General features: G+C 43.7%; 2 protein-coding genes across 6 annotated transcripts in view; one reads left to right on the plus strand and one right to left on the minus strand.

The window, feature by feature from the left end:
• Window positions 1-3,477: 3,477 nt before the first annotated feature.
• LOC308098663 (uncharacterized protein) overlaps window positions 3,478-24,874 on the minus strand; it is a gene marked incomplete at its 5' end in the record, with an annotated part of 39,519 nt that continues 18,122 nt past the window's right edge. The window contains 3 exons of the mRNA XM_080447070.1: window positions 3,478-4,466; window positions 14,324-14,527; window positions 16,232-16,293. Coding sequence (XP_080303196.1) covers window positions 3,664-4,466; window positions 14,324-14,527; window positions 16,232-16,293 — 1,069 coding nt within the window. The 3' untranslated portion in view covers window positions 3,478-3,663. The remainder of the gene's footprint in view (window positions 4,467-14,323; window positions 14,528-16,231; window positions 16,294-24,874) is intronic.
• The window catches only part of LOC308098973 (globoside alpha-1,3-N-acetylgalactosaminyltransferase 1-like), a 42,356-nt gene continuing 39,662 nt past the window's right edge, over window positions 22,181-24,874 (plus strand). For 4 of the 5 annotated variants that reach the window (XM_080447459.1, XM_080447461.1, XM_080447462.1 and 1 more), the window contains exon 1: window positions 22,181-22,247. The gene's annotated coding sequence lies outside the window, so the exon portion shown is untranslated. Of the gene's footprint in view, window positions 22,248-24,445; window positions 24,592-24,874 lie in introns of those variants that run through there. The other variant, XM_080447460.1, reaches the window with a different exon arrangement.

The raw sequence follows: 24,874 nt of genomic DNA on the forward strand, positions 1-24,874 counted from the left end.
GTTCAGTAGCTCTATTTTCTAGTGTTCAAAATGTACTCGAGTAAAAGCACAAAAGTATTGGCATCAAAATATACTTAAAGAACCAAAAATAAAAGTACTAACATATTTGAAAATAGCCGATCTACAAGCTCACAACGCGTCGCGACGCGACGGAGCTTGCAGATCTGCTATTTTCAAATAGCCTAGGTAATAAAATAGGGCTAAAGTGTGTTTAATGTATGTTTTATAATGTGTGTAAAACACCATCGCGGGAGCGTTTTTCTTTTACGTCGGGCGTGAACGTAACGGTTTCAGGAAGTGAACGAGCTCGCTCACGTTCGTGGCAAATGAACTAGTTCTTTAGAACGAATCGATCATGAACGACACGTCACTAACACAGAGACTATCCTGCTGGCTGAACACAGCTTCTCCCAGAAGGACGTGAGGGTCATTCAGGCCTTTGCCTACAATGGAGAGCTCTACATATATGGTGGCCGCTGGTCGCAGACCGTAACCCTTTAAGACCTGGGACGCATCTGTGTCATTTTTTGATTTGAGCTAAAAAAGCGTTATTTTACACTTTGGCTATTGAAAAATAGCAGATCTACAAGCTCATAGCGCGGCACCGAGTGCCGCGCTATGAGCTTGTAGATCTACTATTTTTGAAAAATCGAGAAAATGTGTGCAAATTAATATATTTATATTCTTATAAAGCGAACATTTTTAACTCAAATCTTTGCTTCTGGGGGTCCCACCCTGGCACAACATATTTTCAGGTGGGGGTCCGCGGCCAAATACATATCAATTTGGGGGTCCTTGGCTCAGAAAGGTTTGAGAACCTCTACTCTGAAAATAGCAGATCTACAAGCTCACAATGTGACACATTGTGAGCTTGTAGATCTGCTATTTTCAAAAGATTTGTATACATGGTGGTCAATCTGAGAATTCAACACTTCCGCATTTAAAATGCTACTGCGCGTGTATCTACCGTTTGTGCGCATGCTCAGGACCTGGCCCTGAAACATGGAACCACTAGTTCTTGGTTTGACATTTTCCCCCCCCGTTGGCTGCAGGTGCTCAGCTGACAAGATTAACTCAATGAAATGAAATCCACCGAGTTGGATTTCATCATCAGCTGGATTTCATGGATTCTTTATTCCGAATAAAGAAAATGTTAACTGAGTGACTTTATTCTGGAAAGCCACTTAGGTAGGCTACTTTATTGGCAGTTTAAAAAAAAAAGTCACAACAGTGTCATTCATGAATACAACGCCAACGTGGACTATACACAAACAAAGCCGTAGCTTGTTTCCATTGTGGTTCACCTTGAGACTTATAACAACACACAAACACACGGCACAAACAACCATGAAACAAAGATTTGATCCTTATGTATATACAGCAATACATAAAGGACAAGAAGGTGCTCCTTATGATCCTTATGATCCTTATGATCATTATGATCATTATGTATATACAGCAATACATAAAGGACAAACAGGTGATCCTTATGATCCTTATGATCCTTATGATCATTATGTATATAAAGGACAAAAAGGTGATCCTTATGATCCTTATGTATATAAAGGACAAGAAGGTGATCCTTATGATCCTTATGATCCTTATGTATATAAAGGACAAGAAGGTGATCCTTATGATCCTTATGATCCTTATGTATATAAAGGACAAGAAGGTGATCCTTATGATCCTTATGATCCTTATGTATATACAGCAATACATAAAGGACAAGAAGGTGCTCCTTATGATCCTTATGATCCTTATGATCATTATGATCATTATGTATATACAGCAATACATAAAGGACAAACAGGTGATCCTTATGATCCTTATGATCATTATGTATATAAAGGACAAGAAGGTGATCCTTATGATCCTTATGATCCTTATGTATATACAGCAATACATAAAGGACAAGAAGGTGATCCTTATGATCCTTATGATCATTATGTATATAAAGGACAAGAAGCTGCCCTGAGAGAAGCATCCAAAGGCTATCCGGGGTCTAAGTAAGACCAGTTGGTGTTAAGATGGAGCCATGATTTGAGGTCCTTTTTAAATCTTTAGAGAATTTAGGTATTTTAGGGCTGAAGGAGGGCGTTCCACAGAGTAGTGTCTGGGTGATATAATGCATTTTTCCACGTCCTGAAGCTAAGGGAACCAGATCATATAAACTATATATATATATATATATATATATATATATATATATATATATATATATATATATAAACTATAGGGGGAACCAGATCATATAAACTTCCTCTGTTTGAGTACCTGTGAGCATCGCTCACTCTGGGCAGGTAATCAAGCAAGTATTTTGGAACAGAAGCATCTAGGACATACATGGGCAACTGGCGGCCCGGGGGCCACATCCGGGGGCCACATCCGGGGGCCACATGCGGGGGCCACATCCGGGGGCCACATCCGGGGGCCACATCCGGGGGCCACATCCGGGGGCCACATGCGGGGGCCACATCCGGGGGCCACATCCGGGGGCCACATCCGGGGGCCACATCCGGGGGCCACATCCGGGGGCCACATGCGGGGGCCACATCCGGGGGCCACATCCGGGGGCCACATCCGGGGGCCACATGCGGCCCCCACCTTCACTTAATGCGGCCCACAGGTTAATATCAGAATAGTGATTATATTATTGATTTCAGCTGTTATGATTCATAACATGCAAACATGACCCGCTTTAATTACTTCAGTCTATATTAGTACTAGTATTAAAGGAGAATACCGGACAAATTAAGTGTTGTCTTTGATGTCTCGTTACTCACCGACCGACGTGAAAAGTGGCGTTCTTTTTTTCCATAGATTCCCCTGTCGTCATTTTTTAAACCCCCTCCGTTGTCATAATGGGAGCACGTGGGTAAGGGAGATTCGTCTATTATAACCGACGCAAAGTTGTATTTTTCTCTACTGCTAGTCATTGTAGAGTCTCATGATAGTCAAACATGCGTTGAAAATTCCTGCGAGGCCACCGTTAATGGCGAACGATTTAACACTGGATGCTTGTTTCTTTCCAGAACCTGGCAACTCGTGTTGCCAGGTTCTGGAAACAAGACGAATCTCCCTAACCCACGCGCTCCCATTATGACAACGGAGGGGGTTTAAAAAATGACGACAGGGGAATCTATGGAAAAAAAGAACGCCACTTTTCACGTCGGTCGGTGAGTAACGAGACATCAAAGACAACACTTAATTTGTCCGGTATTCTCCTTTAATACTTTAACATTCTATTGTCTGTTTTATGTCCAATGTATTTGTATTTAAGTTCATAAAGTTAACATAAGTACAACAAAATGCATTTGAAATTAAATAAAAATGTTAATTTTCAGGATTCTAGTTAAAAAATAGCCAAAAAATAATAATCAGGATTCCAATTCTAAAATAGCAAAAATAGCAGATCTACAAGCTCAAAACGCTGATTTACGCACATAACTCAGTTTAATTTAATCTACAGTCCTTTTTCATTGTGGGAAGGGACATTGAGGGGAAAATGTGAAAGCTGAATTAATAATAAATACCCTAAATAAAAACATATTGTATTGTATGTGCATGTGAGGTGACAGAACACCTTCTAGAGGTCCTGGAGCACAGGAGGCAGGTTGAAATTAAGCCCTGGTATTCCAATACGACACAGTAAAATAAATGTTTTTACTGTGGAGAAATATCGGTGTGGTAACTCTGTAAATGACGTTTTAAATGATGCCTGACAGCAAATCTAGTGCCACAATAAGTACAGTGGTAGGGTTTCTCTCCAGTGTGAGTTCTTTGATGCCTCTTTAAATCTTTGGCAGTGATGAATCCTTTCCCACACTGGTCACAATGGAATGGTTTCTCCCCGCTGTGGATGTGCTGATGATATTGTAAGTCTCTCACATCGTGGTAAGACTTCCCACATAGCTCACAGCAGAAGCGTTTCTTCTTTCCCGTGTGGACGTACTGATGAACCTTTAATGTCCGTGAATCCTTGAAGCTCATCTCACACCGGTCACAGTCGAAGGGCAGGGTGTGAATGGTATGGTGGCGCTTCACGTCGTACCGGCTCTTGAAGCTTTTCTCACACCGATCACATTTAAAGGGTTTGTCGTCTGTGTGAGAGCGTCTGTGAACCTTTAATGAACCTTTATGCACAAAACTCTTCCCACATTGTTCACAGCGGAACGGCTTCCCTGCGGTTGTGTGAGTCGCCTGGTGTGAATTCAGTCCATATCTGGAAACGTAGATTTTGCTACACTGGTCACATTGGTAGGGTTTCTCTCCCGTTGAGCGTTCAGACCGTGTGAAGCTCTCTCCGGTGGGAGTCGCCTGGTGTTGCTTGAGACCGGCCGGGTGAGCGTAGCTTTGGCCACGCTGGTCGGGTTTCCTTCCAGTGTGAGTTTTCTGGTGTTTTTTGAGACGCCACAGCAAAGTGTAGGTTCTGCCACACCGGTCACAGTGACGTCTCTGCTTTGTTGCTGTAGAGAGAACAGGAAAGGTTTGTTAGAAGAACAAGGATAAATGCAATAAAATCCACATTAATGTATTGCCTGCCATGGACGAGTTAACTCAGCCTGCCAACGACGAGTTAACTCAGCCTGCCAACGACGAGTTAACTCAGCCTGCCAACGACGAGTTAACTCAGCCTGCCAACGACGAGTTAACTCAGCCTGCCATGGACGAGTTAACTCAGCCTGCCAACGACGAGTTAACTCAGCCTGCCATGGACGAGTTAACTCAGCCTGCCAACGATGAGTTAACTCAGCCTGCCAACGACGAGTTAACTCAGCCTGCCAACGACGAGTTAACTCAGCCTGCCAACAACGAGTTAACTCAGCCTGCCAACGACGAGTTAACTCAGCCTGCCAACGATGAGTTAACTCAGCCTGCCAACGACGAGTTAACTCAGCCTGCCAACGACGAGTTAACTCAGCCTGCCAACGACGAGTTAACTCAGCCTGCCAACGACGAGTTAACTCAGCCTGCCAACGACGAGTTAACTCAGCCTGCCATGGACGAGTTAACTCAGCCTGCCAACGACGAGTTAACTCAGCCTGCCAACGATGAGTTAACTCAGCCTGCCAACGACGAGTTAACTCAGCCTGCCAACGACGAGTTAACTCAGCCTGCCATGGACGAGTTAACTCAGCCTGCCAACAACGAGTTAACTCAGCCTGCCAACGACGAGTTAACTCAGCCTGCCAACGACGAGTTAACTCAGCCTGCCAACGACGAGTTAACTCAGCCTGCCAACGATGAGTTAACTCAGCCTGCCAACGATGAGTTAACTCAGCCTGCCAACGATGAGTTAACTCAGCCTGCCAACGATGAGTTAACTCAGCCTGCCAACGACGAGTTAACTCAGCCTGCCAACGACGAGTTAACTCAGCCTGCCATGGACGAGTTAACTCAGCCTGCCAACGACGAGTTAACTCAGCCTGCCAACGATGAGTTAACTCAGCCTGCCAACGATGAGTTAACTCAGCCTGCCAACGACGAGTTAACTCAGCCTGCCAACGACGAGTTAACTCAGCCTGCCAACGATGAGTTAACTCAGCCTGCCAACGACGAGTTAACTCAGCCTGCCATGGACGAGTTAACTCAGCCTGCCATGGACGAGTTAACTCAGCCTGCCAACGATGAGTTAACTCAGCCTGCCAACGACGAGTTAACTCAGCCTGCCATGGACGAGTTAACTCAGCCTGCCAACGATGAGTTAACTCAGCCTGCCATGGATGAGTTAACTCAGCCTGCCAACGACGAGTTAACTCAGCCTGCCAACGACGAGTTAACTCAGCCTGCCAACGATGAGTTAACTCAGCCTGCCAACGATGAGTTAACTCAGCCTGCCAACGACGAGTTAACTCAGCCTGCCAACGACGAGTTAACTCAGCCTGCCATGGACGAGTTAACTCAGCCTGCCAACGACGAGTTAACTCAGCCTGCCAACGACGAGTTAACTCAGCCTGCCAACGACGAGTTAACTCAGCCTGCCAACGACAAGTTAACTCAGCCTGCCAACGACGAGTTAACTCAGCCTGCCAACGACGAGTTAACTCAGCCTGCCAACGATGAGTTAACTCAGCCTGCCAACGATGAGTTAACTCAGCCTGCCAACGACGAGTTAACTCAGCCTGCCAACGACGAGTTAACTCAGCCTGCCATGGACGAGTTAACTCAGCCTGCCATGGACGAGTTAACTCAGCCTGCCAACGACGAGTTAACTCAGCCTGCCATGGACGAGTTAACTCAGCCTGCCAACGACGAGTTAACTCAGCCTGCCAACGACGAGTTAACTCAGCCTGCCATGGACGAGTTAACTCAGCCTGCCAACGATGAGTTAACTCAGCCTGCCATGGACGAGTTAACTCAGCCTGCCATGGACGAGTTAACTCAGCCTGCCAACGACGAGTTAACTCAGCCTGCCAACGATGAGTTAACTCAGCCTGCCATGGACGAGTTAACTCAGCCTGCCAACGATGAGTTAACTCAGCCTGCCATGGACGAGTTAACTCAGCCTGCCAACGACGAGTTAACTCAGCCTGCCAACGACGAGTTAACTCAGCCTGCCAACGACGAGTTAACTCAGCCTGCCAACGACGAGTTAACTCAGCCTGCCAACGATGAGTTAACTCAGCCTGCCATGGACGAGTTAACTCAGCCTGCCAACGACGAGTTAACTCAGCCTGTCAACGACGAGTTAACTCAGCCTGCCATGGACGAGTTAACTCAGCCTGCCAACGATGAGTTAACTCAGCCTGCCATGGACGAGTTAACTCAGCCTGCCAACGACGAGTTAACTCAGCCTGCCAACGACGAGTTAACTCAGCCTGCCATGGACGAGTTAACTCAGCCTGCCAACGATGAGTTAACTCAGCCTGCCAACGACGAGTTAACTCAGCCTGCCAACGACGAGTTAACTCAGCCTGCCATGGACGAGTTAACTCAGCCTGCCAACGATGAGTTAACTCAGCCTGCCAACGACGAGTTAACTCAGCCTGCCAACGATGAGTTAACTCAGCCTGCCATGGACGAGTTAACTCAGCCTGCCAACGACGAGTTAACTCAGCCTGCCATGGACGAGTTAACTCAGCCTGCCAACGATGAGTTAACTCAGCCTGCCAACGACGAGTTAACTCAGCCTGCCAACGATGAGTTAACTCAGCCTGCCAACGACGAGTTAACTCAGCCTGCCATGGACGAGTTAACTCAGCCTGCCAACGACGAGTTAACTCAGCCTGCCAACGATGAGTTAACTCAGCCTGCCAACGATGAGTTAACTCAGCCTGCCATGGACGAGTTAACTCAGCCTGCCAACGACGAGTTAACTCAGCCTGCCATGGACGAGTTAACTCAGCCTGCCATGGACGAGTTAACTCAGCCTGCCAACGACGAGTTAACTCAGCCTGCCAACGATGAGTTAACTCAGCCTGCCATGGACGAGTTAACTCAGCCTGCCAACGATGAGTTAACTCAGCCTGCCATGGACGAGTTAACTCAGCCTGCCAACGACGAGTTAACTCAGCCTGCCAACGACGAGTTAACTCAGCCTGCCAACGACGAGTTAACTCAGCCTGCCAACGACGAGTTAACTCAGCCTGCCAACGATGAGTTAACTCAGCCTGCCATGGACGAGTTAACTCAGCCTGCCAACGACGAGTTAACTCAGCCTGTCAACGACGAGTTAACTCAGCCTGCCATGGACGAGTTAACTCAGCCTGCCAACGATGAGTTAACTCAGCCTGCCATGGACGAGTTAACTCAGCCTGCCAACGACGAGTTAACTCAGCCTGCCAACGACGAGTTAACTCAGCCTGCCATGGACGAGTTAACTCAGCCTGCCAACGATGAGTTAACTCAGCCTGCCAACGACGAGTTAACTCAGCCTGCCAACGACGAGTTAACTCAGCCTGCCATGGACGAGTTAACTCAGCCTGCCAACGATGAGTTAACTCAGCCTGCCAACGACGAGTTAACTCAGCCTGCCAACGATGAGTTAACTCAGCCTGCCATGGACGAGTTAACTCAGCCTGCCAACGACGAGTTAACTCAGCCTGCCATGGACGAGTTAACTCAGCCTGCCAACGATGAGTTAACTCAGCCTGCCAACGACGAGTTAACTCAGCCTGCCAACGATGAGTTAACTCAGCCTGCCAACGACGAGTTAACTCAGCCTGCCATGGACGAGTTAACTCAGCCTGCCAACGACGAGTTAACTCAGCCTGCCAACGATGAGTTAACTCAGCCTGCCAACGATGAGTTAACTCAGCCTGCCATGGACGAGTTAACTCAGCCTGCCAACGACGAGTTAACTCAGCCTGCCATGGACGAGTTAACTCAGCCTGCCAACGACGAGTTAACTCAGCCTGCCAACGATGAGTTAACTCAGCCTGCCATGGACGAGTTAACTCAGCCTGCCAACGATGAGTTAACTCAGCCTGCCAACGACGAGTTAACTCAGCCTGCCAACGATGAGTTAACTCAGCCTGCCAACGACGAGTTAACTCAGCCTGCCAACGACGAGTTAACTCAGCCTGCCAACGACGAGTTAACTCAGCCTGCCATGGACGAGTTAACTCAGCCTGCCATGGACGAGTTAACTCAGCCTGCCATGGACGAGTTAACTCAGCCTGCCAACGATGAGTTAACTCAGCCTGCCAACGACGAGTTAACTCAGCCTGCCATGGACGAGTTAACTCAGCCTGCCAACGACGAGTTAACTCAGCCTGCCATGGACGAGTTAACTCAGCCTGCCATGGACGAGTTAACTCAGCCTGCCAACGATGAGTTAACTCAGCCTGCCAACGACGAGTTAACTCAGCCTGCCATGGACGAGTTAACTCAGCCTGCCAACGACGAGTTAACTCAGCCTGCCATGGACGAGTTAACTCAGCCTGCCAACGACGAGTTAACTCAGCCTGCCAACGATGAGTTAACTCAGCCTGCCAACGATGAGTTAACTCAGCCTGCCATGGACGAGTTAACTCAGCCTGCCAACGACGAGTTAACTCAGCCTGCCATGGACGAGTTAACTCAGCCTGCCAACGACGAGTTAACTCAGCCTGCCAACGACGAGTTAACTCAGCCTGCCAACGACGAGTTAACTCAGCCTGCCAACGATGAGTTAACTCAGCCTGCCAACAACGAGTTAACTCAGCCTGCCAACGACGAGTTAACTCAGCCTGCCAACGATGAGTTAACTCAGCCTGCCAACGACGAGTTAACTCAGCCTGCCAACGACGAGTTAACTCAGCCTGCCAACGACGAGTTAACTCAGCCTGCCATGGACGAGTTAACTCAGCCTGCCAACGACGAGTTAACTCAGCCTGCCAACGACGAGTTAACTCAGCCTGCCATGGACGAGTTAACTCAGCCTGCCAACAACGAGTTAACTCAGCCTGCCATGGACGAGTTAACTCAGCCTGCCATGGACGAGTTAACTCAGCCTGCCAACAACGAGTTAACTCAGCCTGCCAACGACGAGTTAACTCAGCCTGCCATGGACGAGTTAACTCAGCCTGCCAACGATGAGTTAACTCAGCCTGCCAACGACGAGTTAACTCAGCCTGCCAACGATGAGTTAACTCAGCCTGCCAACGATGAGTTAACTCAGCCTGCCAACGACGAGTTAACTCAGCCTGCCAACGATGAGTTAACTCAGCCTGCCAACGATGAGTTAACTCAGCCTGCCAACGACAAGTTAACTCAGCCTGCCAACGATGAGTTAACTCAGCCTGCCAACGACGAGTTAACTCAGCCTGCCAACGACAAGTTAACTCAGCCTGCCAACGACGAGTTAACTCAGCCTGCCAACGACGAGTTAACTCAGCCTGCCAACGACGAGTTAACTCAGCCTGCCAACGACGAGTTAACTCAGCCTGCCAACGACGAGTTAACTCAGCCTGCCAACGACGAGTTAACTCAGCCTGCCATGGACGAGTTAACTCAGCCTGCCAACGACGAGTTAACTCAGCCTGCCAACGACGAGTTAACTCAGCCTGCCAACGACGAGTTAACTCAGCCTGCCAACGACAAGTTAACTCAGCCTGCCAACGACGAGTTAACTCAGCCTGCCAACGACGAGTTAACTCAGCCTGCCAACGATGAGTTAACTCAGCCTGCCAACGATGAGTTAACTCAGCCTGCCAACGACGAGTTAACTCAGCCTGCCAACGACGAGTTAACTCAGCCTGCCATGGACGAGTTAACTCAGCCTGCCATGGACGAGTTAACTCAGCCTGCCAACGACGAGTTAACTCAGCCTGCCATGGACGAGTTAACTCAGCCTGCCAACGACGAGTTAACTCAGCCTGCCAACGACGAGTTAACTCAGCCTGCCATGGACGAGTTAACTCAGCCTGCCATGGACGAGTTAACTCAGCCTGCCAACGACGAGTTAACTCAGCCTGCCATGGACGAGTTAACTCAGCCTGCCAACGACGAGTTAACTCAGCCTGCCAACGACGAGTTAACTCAGCCTGCCATGGACGAGTTAACTCAGCCTGCCAACGATGAGTTAACTCAGCCTGCCATGGACGAGTTAACTCAGCCTGCCATGGACGAGTTAACTCAGCCTGCCAACGACGAGTTAACTCAGCCTGCCAACGATGAGTTAACTCAGCCTGCCATGGACGAGTTAACTCAGCCTGCCATGGACGAGTTAACTCAGCCTGCCAACGACGAGTTAACTCAGCCTGCCAACGACGAGTTAACTCAGCCTGCCAACGACGAGTTAACTCAGCCTGCCAACGACGAGTTAACTCAGCCTGCCAACGATGAGTTAACTCAGCCTGCCATGGACGAGTTAACTCAGCCTGCCAACGACGAGTTAACTCAGCCTGTCAACGACGAGTTAACTCAGCCTGCCATGGACGAGTTAACTCAGCCTGCCAACGATGAGTTAACTCAGCCTGCCATGGACGAGTTAACTCAGCCTGCCAACGACGAGTTAACTCAGCCTGCCAACGACGAGTTAACTCAGCCTGCCATGGACGAGTTAACTCAGCCTGCCAACGATGAGTTAACTCAGCCTGCCAACGACGAGTTAACTCAGCCTGCCAACGACGAGTTAACTCAGCCTGCCATGGACGAGTTAACTCAGCCTGCCAACGATGAGTTAACTCAGCCTGCCAACGACGAGTTAACTCAGCCTGCCAACGACGAGTTAACTCAGCCTGCCAACGACGAGTTAACTCAGCCTGCCAACGATGAGTTAACTCAGCCTGCCATGGACGAGTTAACTCAGCCTGCCAACGACGAGTTAACTCAGCCTGTCAACGACGAGTTAACTCAGCCTGCCATGGACGAGTTAACTCAGCCTGCCAACGATGAGTTAACTCAGCCTGCCATGGACGAGTTAACTCAGCCTGCCAACGACGAGTTAACTCAGCCTGCCAACGACGAGTTAACTCAGCCTGCCATGGACGAGTTAACTCAGCCTGCCAACGATGAGTTAACTCAGCCTGCCAACGACGAGTTAACTCAGCCTGCCAACGATGAGTTAACTCAGCCTGCCAACGACGAGTTAACTCAGCCTGCCATGGACGAGTTAACTCAGCCTGCCAACGACGAGTTAACTCAGCCTGCCATGGACGAGTTAACTCAGCCTGCCAACGACGAGTTAACTCAGCCTGCCAACGATGAGTTAACTCAGCCTGCCATGGACGAGTTAACTCAGCCTGCCAACGATGAGTTAACTCAGCCTGCCAACGACGAGTTAACTCAGCCTGCCAACGATGAGTTAACTCAGCCTGCCATGGACGAGTTAACTCAGCCTGCCATGGACGAGTTAACTCAGCCTGCCAACGATGAGTTAACTCAGCCTGCCAACGACGAGTTAACTCAGCCTGCCATGGACGAGTTAACTCAGCCTGCCAACGACGAGTTAACTCAGCCTGCCATGGACGAGTTAACTCAGCCTGCCAACGACGAGTTAACTCAGCCTGCCAACGATGAGTTAACTCAGCCTGCCAACGATGAGTTAACTCAGCCTGCCATGGACGAGTTAACTCAGCCTGCCAACGACGAGTTAACTCAGCCTGCCATGGACGAGTTAACTCAGCCTGCCAACGACGAGTTAACTCAGCCTGCCAACGATGAGTTAACTCAGCCTGCCAACAACGAGTTAACTCAGCCTGCCAACGACGAGTTAACTCAGCCTGCCAACGATGAGTTAACTCAGCCTGCCAACGACGAGTTAACTCAGCCTGCCAACGACGAGTTAACTCAGCCTGCCAACGACGAGTTAACTCAGCCTGCCATGGACGAGTTAACTCAGCCTGCCAACGACGAGTTAACTCAGCCTGCCAACGACGAGTTAACTCAGCCTGCCATGGACGAGTTAACTCAGCCTGCCAACAACGAGTTAACTCAGCCTGCCATGGACGAGTTAACTCAGCCTGCCATGGACGAGTTAACTCAGCCTGCCAACAACGAGTTAACTCAGCCTGCCAACGACGAGTTAACTCAGCCTGCCATGGACGAGTTAACTCAGCCTGCCAACGACGAGTTAACTCAGCCTGCCATGGACGAGTTAACTCAGCCTGCCAACGATGAGTTAACTCAGCCTGCCAACGACGAGTTAACTCAGCCTGCCAACGATGAGTTAACTCAGCCTGCCAACGATGAGTTAACTCAGCCTGCCAACGACGAGTTAACTCAGCCTGCCAACGATGAGTTAACTCAGCCTGCCAACGATGAGTTAACTCAGCCTGCCAACGACAAGTTAACTCAGCCTGCCAACGATGAGTTAACTCAGCCTGCCAACGACGAGTTAACTCAGCCTGCCAACGACAAGTTAACTCAGCCTGCCAACGACGAGTTAACTCAGCCTGCCAACGACGAGTTAACTCAGCCTGCCAACGACGAGTTAACTCAGCCTGCCAACGACGAGTTAACTCAGCCTGCCAACGACGAGTTAACTCAGCCTGCCAACGACGAGTTAACTCAGCCTGCCATGGACGAGTTAACTCAGCCTGCCAACGACGAGTTAACTCAGCCTGCCAACGACGAGTTAACTCAGCCTGCCAACGACGAGTTAACTCAGCCTGCGAACGACGAGTTAACTCAGCCTGCCATGGATGAGTTAACTCAGCCTGCGAACGACGAGTTAACTCAGCCTGCCAACGACGAGTTAACTCAGCCTGCCAACGACGAGTTAACTCAGCCTGCCAACGATGAGTTAACTCAGCCTGCCAACGATGAGTTAACTCAGCCTGCCAACGACGAGTTAACTCAGCCTGCCAACGACGAGTTAACTCAGCCTGCCAACGATGAGTTAACTCAGCCTGCCAACGACGAGTTAACTCAGCCTGCCAACGACGAGTTAACTCAGCCTGCCAACGACGAGTTTGGACCAGTTTTTTTGTTTTTTCACACAGAACCAGAGATAACGCGATCCGAAGATTTAGTACTTAAAAATGCTGTATCTTGGCTCCTGTGGACTTTTTTTTTACTATGTATTTTTGGCCGAGACATGTTATTTTCAAAGGCGTTTAAAAGCGAACGGGAGGTCGCGATAAAAAATTTTTTCTTCCCACGGAAGCACAGTGAAACCCTCAGTGATTAGCAACCATCAGGAAGCACAGTGAAACCCTCAGTGATTAGCAACCATCAGGAAGCACAGTGAAACCCTCAGTGATTAACAACCATCAGGGGATCCATCATACTGGAGATAAATATTCTGTGACGACTTGAAAAGGCAAGAAAATCTAAAGATCTCTGGCAGTGGGTGAGTTTATACACTCTGGCAGTTAAAGAGTTAAAGAGTTAACCCTTTAAGGCCTGAGGCCCATTCTACAAATGCCTTCAGTATTTCAAGATTGTTTCTCTTTTAAACCAAAGCTCACAGTGAGCTTGTAGATCTGGTATTTATATCTTGTTTATCTGGTATTTTTGAATAACCAGCAAACATCTAAAAGGACACGGATGCTTTCCGGGTTTTAACGGGTTAAAAGACCATGTTTAGTTCATTGACTGTAACTCAAGGACCTTTTGTGTCCAGGGGGAGGGGCCTATGGGGGGGTGGGGCCTATGGGGGGGTGGGGCCTATGGTGGGGTGGGGCCTATGAGGGGGGCCTATGGGAATGTGATGTGCCAGCCCAGGTGTCCCAGTACACACTTTGTGCTTTGGGAAATACACTAAGGGGGGGGGGGGGGGGGGGTACTAACGGTCAGCCGGGGCCCCCTGTGGGCGGGGGCCCCCTGTGGGCGGGGGCCCCCTGTGGGCGGGGGCCTGTTGAATTGAAATGGGTGAAAAGGCCGCCACTGCCACGGCCTTGCCTGGCAGAGATACTGAGAGAGAGAGAGACAGAGAGAGAGAGACCATGAGACTTACTGGTGTCCAGGTGGTCTTCAGGTTCACCTTCAAGATGATCTTCATGTTCTTCAAGGTGGTCTTCAGGTTCCTGTTTAAGGTGGTCTTCAGGTTCCTGTTTAAGGTGGTCTTCAGGTTCCTGTTTAAGGTGGTCTTCAGGTTCCTGTTTAAGGTGGTCTTCAGGTTCCTGTTTAAGGTGGTCTTCGGGTTGTTGTTTAAGGTGGTCTTCGGGTTGTTGTTTAAGGTGGTCTTCAGGTTCTTGTTTAAGGTGGTCTTCAGGTTCCTGTTTAAGGTGGTCTTCAGGTTCCTGTTTAAGGTGGTCTTCAGGTTCTTGTTTAAGGTGGTCTTCAGGTTCCTGTTTAAGGTGGTCTTCAGGTTCCTGTTTAAGGTGGTCTTCAGGTTCTTGTTTAAGGTGGTCTTCAGGTTCCTGTTTAAGGTGGTCTTCAGGTTCTTGTTTAAGGTGGTCTTCAGGTTGCTGTTTAAGGTGGTCTTCAGGTTGCTGTTTAAGGTGGTCTTCAGGTTGCTGTTTAAGGTGGTCTTCAGGTTGCTGTTTAAGGTGGTCTTCAGGTTGCTGTTTAAGGTGGTCTTCAGGTTGCTGTTTAAGGTGGTCTTCGGGTTGTTGTTTAAGGTGGTCTTCAGGTTCCTGTTTAAGGTGGTTTTCGGGTTCTTCAAGGTGGTCTTCAGGTTGTTGTTTAAGGTGGTCTTCGGGTTGTTGTTTAAGGTGGTCTTCAGGTTCCTGTTTAAGGTGGTCTTCAGGTTCTTGTTCAAGGTGGTCTTCAGGTTCTTGTATAAGGTGGTCTTCAGGTTCTTCACGGTGGTCTTCAGGTTCTTGTTTAAGGTGGTCTTCATATTCTTCAAGGTAGTCTTCAGGTTCTTGTTTAATAGAAACAGTCCTGGAGGGTTCTGGAGAACTGATCTTCAACCTCTTAACCATCACCCTGACCTGCATGCCGGGCTCCATACACTGGTCTGAATGAAGGAATAGAATAAGGACTTTAGTAATAATAATAATGAGTTCGTTTTTATATGAATAAGGACTTTAATAATGAGTTAGATTTGACATGAATGAGGACTTTAAAAAGAATGATGAGTTAGTTTTGATATGAATAAGGACTTAAATAATAAGGTGTTATATTTGACATGAATAAGGACTTAAATAATAAGGAGTTATATTTGACATGAATAAGGACTTAAATAATAAGGTGTTATATTTGACATGAATAAGGACTTAAATAATAAGGTGTTATATTTGACATGAATAAGGACTTAAATAATAAGGTGTTATATTTGACATGAATAAGGACTTAAATAATAAGGAGTTATATTTGACATGAATAAGGACTTAAATAATAAGGTTTTATATTTGACATGAATAAGGACTTAAATAATAAGGTGTTATATTTGACATGAATAAGGACTTAAATAATAAGGAGTTATATTTGACATGAATAAGGACTTAAATAATAAGGAGTTATATTTGACATGAATAAGGACTTAAATAATAAGGAGTTATATTTGACATGAATAAGGACTTAAATAATAAGGAGTTATATTTGACATGAATAAGGACTTAAATAATAAGGAGTTATATTTTACATGAATAAGGACTTAAATAATAAGGAGTTATATTTGACATGAATAAGGACTTAAATAATAAGGTGTTATAGCACATACACACACACGCACACGCACACACACACACGCACGCAGGCAGACAGACAGACAGACAGACAGACAGACAGACAGGCAGACAGACAGACAGACAGACAGACAGGCATGACAGACAGACAGACAGGCAGGCAGGCAGACTGACAGACAGACAGACAGACAGACAGACAGACAGACAGACAGACAGACAGACAGACAGACAGACAGACAGACAGACAGACAGGCAGACAGACAGACAGACAGACAGCATGTGTATCTTACAGGTAGATCTGTTCTCTATTGGTTGTGTCTGGATCATATTCATCTGAGCTCCACACTCTGGTCTGGAATGAAAGGGGTTAAAGTCTGGTTAAATGTTGGTTTCAACACCAGATTGAAACACAGATTCTTTTTTTCTTACATTTCCTGAAAAGTTACATTTTTTGACGTATAAGATAATCACAAATACTTCTGCATAATCATCTGAATAATTTCCATCCATGCTGCTATAGAGCATCGCAGTTCCCGCCCACTTCCTGGTTTTTCGTGGTGCCGGAAGGAACAACTCAATGCATTTTTCCCATTGACATTTCCAAAAATATTTATATCTATTAATTTAAGCCTTGAATCAAGCCATCATGACATGACATGAATCATGACCATATAACGTTTTTTTCTATGATTTTTTTTAATTTTATATTTAATTATATGATATACTATATTTAATAAATACCCTTTGTTTTGCCATTTAAAAAAATAAATAATCACAGAATCAAACGTTTTATGGTCATGATTCATGTCATGTCATGATGGCTTGATTCGAGGCTTAAATTAATAGATAAAAATATTTTTGGAAATGTCAATGGGAAAAATGCATTGAGTTGTTCCTTCCGGCACCACGAAAAACCAGGAAGTGGGCGGGAACTGCGATGCTCTATAGGACTAGATTTTATTTTTCATTTATCCTGACAGTATAGCTTTAAGTTTATATTAATTATGATCATCATCATTATTAATATTAATATTACATTGTGTTGTTTGTACCTGTATGATAAACGACAAATAAATCCTGTGGATTCTTCATTTTCCATTCTGGACACAGAAATCATCTGAAAGACAAACAACATTCACACACACAACTTATAAATATCATTAAAGTATGCATACACTGGTATAAACATCATCTAATTATATATATTGGTACTTTATAAACATTAATGTATGCATACTGGTATCATATTGAGATCAATGTGTAAACATATGACTGCATTGGAACTAGAAATTAATTCAAGTGAAATTGATAGAAAATAAGACATTTTTGGGGTGAGCTATTCCTTTAAAGGAGTAGTTCACCCCAAAAATGACTTATTTTCGATCAATCACACACCCCATGAAGCATTGAATTCATGGAGATTTTCTAGTCTTTGTCACATTCCTGAGCCAATAATTTGATGACCGGGTGTATTTCCGGTAGGAGACACAATAAAGAGACTCCTTTGTGTCTCCTACCGGATACAATAGCATCTTTCCGCTGGTCATCAAATTATTGTCTCAGGAATGAGACAAAAACTAAAGAATCTCCATGAATTCAATGCTTCATGGGGTGTAGAAAATACGTTTTTTTTTTGGGGTGAACTACTCCTTTAAGTAATGTAAAGTATGATGTGAACATGCACGGCACATCATTATCAATCTAAAATTTAACCTTCAACTTCTTCTTTATGCCCCAAAATGACTGGATAAACAGGTTGTGTAGGATTGTATAAATATTAGACCTTAATCGTCAAATTGTTCAACCAAGACAAAGACGTCAGTAGAATGAAATGAGAACGTTGTGTAAAGAGACATCTTCTTCTTAACCCATTAAAACCAGGAACACATCTGTGTGTAACCACTTTAACCATTATTTTATGCTTTAGCTATAACAAAAATAGCAGATATACAAGCTCATAGCGCAACATGAGCTTGTAGATCTGCTTTTTTTTTTTAATCGTGAAAATGTGTGCAAATCTTTGAATTTATATATTTTTTAAAGCAAACATTTTTAACTCAAATCTTTGCCTCTGGGCGGTCCCTGCTGGAACGATTTATTTTGAGATGGGGGTCCGCGGCCAAATACATACAATTTTGTGGGTCCTTGACATGAAGAAGTTTGAGAAGCACTGATATTATAGCAACTTAAGTTTTTCAAAAAAAATGTGTAGAATCCACCAGAAGCAAAGATTTGAGTTACAAATGTTTGCTTTAAAATAAATATATATTCAAAGATCTGCAAGTTTTTTTTATGAATAGCCAAAGTATAAAATAATGGTTAAAATCGAAAATGATTTCCCGGTCTAACAGCTGTAGTTTAAGCAGGTTAAACAGGGACAGTTGCTGCACTACTAGACTTCATCTTTCTTTGTCTTTATCCAGGGCCACTGCCATTTGGGTGATAATTCATCATTTAGTTACTGCTTTATCTTAACGGTATATCTTTATTCTCTGACGCATTCAAACGCCTTCTGAAGACCGTCTTCAGTTATAACAGGGTCACAAGATGAAGAGATGCTGAATAATGAACATAAACCACATTAAAGTTCAATTAAACCACAGGTCACTGTTACACCACGAGCGGTGACTTTGTAGAATCCTGTGACTCTGCTGCTGTCACACTGTTACACCACGACCGGTGACTTTGTAGAATCCTGCGACTCTGCTGCTGCAGCAGTAACACTCTTACACCACGACCGGTGACTTTGTAGAATCCTGTGACTCTGCTGCTGCTCTAACACTGTTACACCACGACCGGTGACTTTGTAGAATCCTGTGACACTCTGCTGCTGCAGTAACAGTGTTACACCACGACCGGTGACTTTGTAGAATCCTGTGACTCTGCTGCTGCTCTAACACTGTTACACCACGACCGGTGACTTTGTAGAATCCTGTGACTCTGCTGCTGCTCTAACACTGTTACACCACGACCGGTGACTTTGTAGAATCCTGTGACTCTGCTGCTGCAGTAACACTGTTACACCACGATCGGTGACTTTGTAGAATCCTGTGACTCTGCTGCTGCTCTAACACTGTTACACCACGACCGGTGACTTTGTAGAATCCTGTGACTCTGATGCTGCAGTAACACTGTTACACCACGACCGGTGACTTTGTAGAATCCTGTGACTCTGCTGCTGCAGTAACACTGTTACACCACGACCGGTGACTTTGTAGAATCCTGTGACTCTGCTGCTGCAGTAACACTGTTACACCACGACCGGTGACTTTGTAGAATCCTGTGACTCTGCTGCTGCTCTAACACTGTTACACCACGACCGGTGACTTTGTAGAATCCTGTGACACTCTGCTGCTGCAGTAACACTGTTACACCACGACCGGTGACTTTGTAGAATCCTGTGACACTCTGCTGCTGCAGTAACACTGTTACACCACGACCGGTGACTTTGTAGAATCCTGTGACTCTGCTGCTGCAGTAACACTGTTACACCCAGTGGCGTTCCCAGGAATTACATTTAGGGCAGGCGAGATTTTTTTTCCTCCCCCCCTCCCCACGAAGGGGGGGGGGGGGGGGGGGTACTCGGGGAAAAATCTCGGGGAAAACAAGTTAACAACAAACAACACTACACTGACTATAAAACTGAAAAACGTTAATAAAAACAATATGCTGCTAGTATGTATAATCAATTCTTCAGCGGTTGTGTCTTCATGTTGTAGTTTAGTAATGAATGGCTCAAGCTGCTCTCAGAACCCCTTTATGCCGCCAGGTGAGTACAGGTGATGGCCCAGAGTAGACCCAGATCCCTGGCACTCCTATCACCCCATGAAGACAAAGGCTACATTTGCATCTCTATAGGCGACTCGGCGAGGGTCGCTCTGCTGAATGGATACGGTGGTGATCATAGATATATATAAAGCTATGGTGGTGATTAGATGCCTGCCTGCAGAATGGACGAGGAGGAGGCGGGGCTAATGGTCCGACGGACACTATTCTGTTTGGATTTTTTTCACTGCCTGTTTTTCGGTCAGTCTTTTACTTTATTTTCTAGGGGAGGTGAGATTTTAGTTGCCCTGCCTCTATGGTGCGTACGCCACGTTACACCACGACCGGTGACTTTGTAGAATCCTGTGACTCTGCTGCTGCTCTAACACTGTTACACCACGACCGGTGACTTTGTAGAATCCTGTGACTCTGCTGCCGCTCTAACACTGTTACACCACGACCGGTGACTCTGCTGCAGTAACTCTGTTTCTCTATAAACACTAAGTAACACTTTGTATCAATCTGTACTTTACTTGTACATGTAATAAACATGTAACATTGTACATGTAATAAACATGTAACATTGTACATGTAATAAACATGTAACATTGTACATGTAATAAACATGTAACATTGTACATGTAATAAACATGTAACATTGTACATGTAATAGACATGGATCAGAGGAGAATAGATTTACGTACCGTTTCAGTTTCCAGGTGAGAAACAAGTGTCAAATAAGTCAAACAACAAGCAAGTGAAATAATAAGAGAAGTAAACCGTTATATTATAACTCTATGGAAGTAAACCGTTATATTATAACTCTATGGAAGTAAACCGTTATATTATAACTCTATGGAGGTAAACCGTTATATTATAACTCTATGGAAGTAAACCGTTATATTATAACTCTATGGAAGTAAACCGTTATATTATAACTCTATGGAGATAAACCGTTATATTATAACTCTATGGAAGTAAACCGTTTACTTCCTTTATCTGAGTGAAGTGGGTGGAAACCTTTTTTTTTCATAGGAGACAGGAAGCAGGTTGGCATGAACCCAGATTCTAACCATTCTTTATTATTATTATTATTATTATTATCATTATTATTATTATTATTATTATTATTATTATTATTATTATTATTATTATTATCATTATTATTATTATTATTATTATTATTATTATTATTATTATTATTATTATTACTATTATTATTATTATCATTATTATCATCATCATTATTATTATTATTATTATTATTATTATTATTATTATTATTATTATTATCATTATTATTATTATTATTATTATTATTATTATTATTATTATCATTATTATTATTATTATTATTATTATCAAATATATCAAAAGTATTGGTATAAGAATGTACTTAAAGTACAAAAGTAGAAATTAGTCATTATGCAGAATTTCAAATGTATCAAATGTCTAAAAATCTTTTGAAAATAGCAGATCTACAAGCTCACAATGCGTCGCGATGCGACGCGTTGTGAGCTTGTAGATCTGCTATTTTCAAATGGCCAAAATGTATATAGGGCTGAAGCGGTTAATGTAAATTTTGTAATAATAATCAAAAACAAAAAAGTAACTAGGAACTAAAGTTTTCAAATAATTGTAGTTGAGTAAAAGTATAATATTTGCCTCTGAGATGTAGTGGAGTAGAAGTAAAAGTATTGCAAATTGGAAATACTCCAGTAAAGTACAAATACCTCAACATTGTACTTAAGTACAGCACTTAAATAAATGTACTTAGTTACTTTCCACCACTGAATATATATATATATATATATACATATATATATATATATATATATATATATATATATATATATATATATATATATATATATATATATATATATATATATATATATATATATATATATATATATACAAAACACTGCAACAAGTTAGTCTAAAGGATGAAATAAATGTTAAAATATAAATTAAGTTAAAGAACAGTTTATCTATGTGCTCTGATTATCATGTCATATCAGCAGGTGAACACCAGGGGGCAGAATTTTACAACAACACGTTTCAATAGCACTAACAGGCAAGTTTATGGAATAAAACACATTTGTACAAATGACTCATAAATACTCAAAAATAAGACTCATAAATACTCATAAATACTCAAACATGCTCATAAATACTCATACGTACTCATAAATACTTACAATATAAGAAACTTATATGCACTCATAAATATTCATAACGCTTCATAACAATAACCATAACACATCATAAAGCCTTTTATTATAATACTTAATACTATTTGCTCTTTACTGTTGGTTTATATTATATATAATAATAATAATAATATAGAATAGAATAGAATAGAATAATAGAAAGAAAGAAAGAAAGAAAGATGGAGGTTTCTGCCTGACAGCGGCATTATGTGAAGCCCCGCCCCCCCAGACACACCTGAAGCACAATGACATGAACACACACACACACACACACACACACACACAGCGTGTTGACGTTCAGATCAGATGAAGCTTCATCCACGATAAGGTGAATAAAACATACTTTACTTTATCTGTCTGTCTGTCTGTCTGTCTGTCTGTCTGCCTGCCTGCCTGCCTGTCTGTCTGTCTGTCTGTCTGTGGACATTTTTGTAAAAGTATCAATACTGCAATGTATTCATACTCTGTTGCAATTAACAGTCCAGAATTCAAAACTTTACTTGAGTAAAAGTACAAAAATATTGGTATAAAAATGTACCAAAAGTATAAATTGCCCATTATGTAGATTATACTAATTATACATATAATATATACGTTTATATATATATATACATTATGTAGAAATGTCTCATTTCACAAGTTTTCAAATGTATAAAAATATTTTGAAAATAGCAGAGCTTGTAGATCTGCTATTTTCAAATGGCCGAAATGTAAATAGGGCTGAAGTGGTTAATGTATATTTTGTAATAATAATACAAATCTACAAAGTAACGAGTAACTAAAGTTAGTGTCCACTCTGCCTTAGTGCCCACTCTGCCTTATTGTCCACTCTGCCTTTTATCCGTTTGTGGGAGTGATGGGTGAGACAGGTGGATAAGGTGAGACAGACAGGTGGATAAGGTGAGACAGGTGGATAAGGTGAGACAGGTGGATAAGGTGAGACAGACAGGTGGATAAGGTGAGACAGGTGGATAAGGTGAGACAGGTGGACAAGGTGAGACAGAGTTCTGTTTACTCTGGGAATGATCAAATGTCTTTCTAAATTCACACAGGTTTCTGAAACACGTTTGTTTCTATATCAGCTGCTCAAACCCTTGTGTCTACGACCCCCAACATGATGTATTTGTATTTGGCCGCCGACCCCCAGAAACAAAGATTTGAGTTACAAATGTTCGCTTTAAAATTTATAATATATATATATATTTAAAGATTTGCATAAATTGTCAAAACATTTAAAAAAGATAGCAGATCTACAAGCTCATAGCGCGGCACCAGCTTGTAGTCACTCGTTTAACACCTAAACAAACGCAAACTAAGCTGATTCAGACGATATATAGAACATCACAAAACCCACTACTGTTGTTTTGTTCTTTTCTAAACGTTAACTTCATGTTGATTTTACTATTTGAAGATCCAGATCCACAGATCTAGTCTGGGTTTTCTTCCTAATAAAAATAGTAAAATCAACAGGAAGTTAACATTTTTATAAAAACAATAAAATGATCAATTTCTAATCAATGGGGCAATTATTTAAGATTTCTTGTCCACCTGTGGAGTTCCATCATGGCAAGGTAAATACACAACCCAAACCTCTACCACAGTGGTCTGGCCCTTTAAATAGTTTTTTTAATGTTTTGACACTTGCTTTGGCAACAATGTAAACCAGGGGTCTTCAACAGGGGGTCCGGGACCCCTAGGGGGTCCTCAGAGGTACTACAGGGGGTCCACCAAATCATTGTGTGATAGGAACTTAGTTTTTTACATTTGAACTTGAACCCTAGCATCCCTATACTAAGAACAACTTTAGCCGAAAATAGCAGATCTACAAGCTCACAACGCCTCGCGCTGTGAGGCGTTGTGAGCTTGTAGCATTTGCATATTGTGCTTTGTGCTTATACAAATGTGCTTTGTGCTTTGGTTTGTGTGGAAACAACAATCTGTATCAATGATGTTGGTGTAATGTTGGCCAAACCCTGGCCTGTGGAACAGTAGGTTCCTTAATGTTTAGCTCAACGTCTTCCAGAGACCCAAACTACTGAATACAGCCAATCTACAATAATACAAATAACATCTAACTATCAAACTACTGAATACAGCCAATCTACAATAATACAAATAACATCTAACTATCAAACTACTGAATACAGCCAATCTACAATAATACAAATAACATCTAACTATCAAACTACTGAATACAGCCAATCTACAATAATACAAATAACATCTAACTATCAAACTACTGAATAACATCTCAAATTCATATTTTCACCATTTTGTGTGACACTGTAGTGTGACGAGGTAGGACATTAATTTATGGGAAAGAAAGAAAGAAAGAAAGAAAGAAAGAAAGAAAGAAAGATGGATATTTCTGCCTTAGGTTGCTGCATTATGTGAAGCCCCGCCCCTACACACCTGAAGCACAATGACATCATTGTCATCAACACACACACACACACACACACACACACACACACACACACACACACACACACACACCGTTAAACAAACAAACACACGCCTGTAACACACACACTTAGCAACACGTCGCACAAACCTGCGTTAAACGCACGGAAAAGCACACACACACACACAGACAGACAGACAGACAGACAGACAGACAGACAGCATCACAACGTGTTGATGTTCAGATCAGATGAAGCTTCATCCATGAGGTGAGAATAAAACATACTTTACTTTCATAATGTGGAATATATATATATATATATATATATATATATATATATATATATATATATATATATCATAGACAGATCTGTATAATTTCCCTACTTCATGGAATTCCCTTTTAGGATTTTATGAATTTCTTTTAAAAATGTTTGTTCTGTTTTAGATGTATTTATTTATTTATTTATTTTACTCGCGGCCCACACAACATTGTCTGTGACCCACTAAGGGGTCCCGCCCCAGTGTTTAGGAACCGCTGTAGTGCAGGGC

Source organism: Gymnoscopelus braueri (assembly GCF_963280865.1).
Source record: "Gymnoscopelus braueri genome assembly, chromosome: 13".
Lineage (NCBI taxonomy): Eukaryota > Metazoa > Chordata > Actinopteri > Myctophiformes > Myctophidae > Gymnoscopelus > Gymnoscopelus braueri.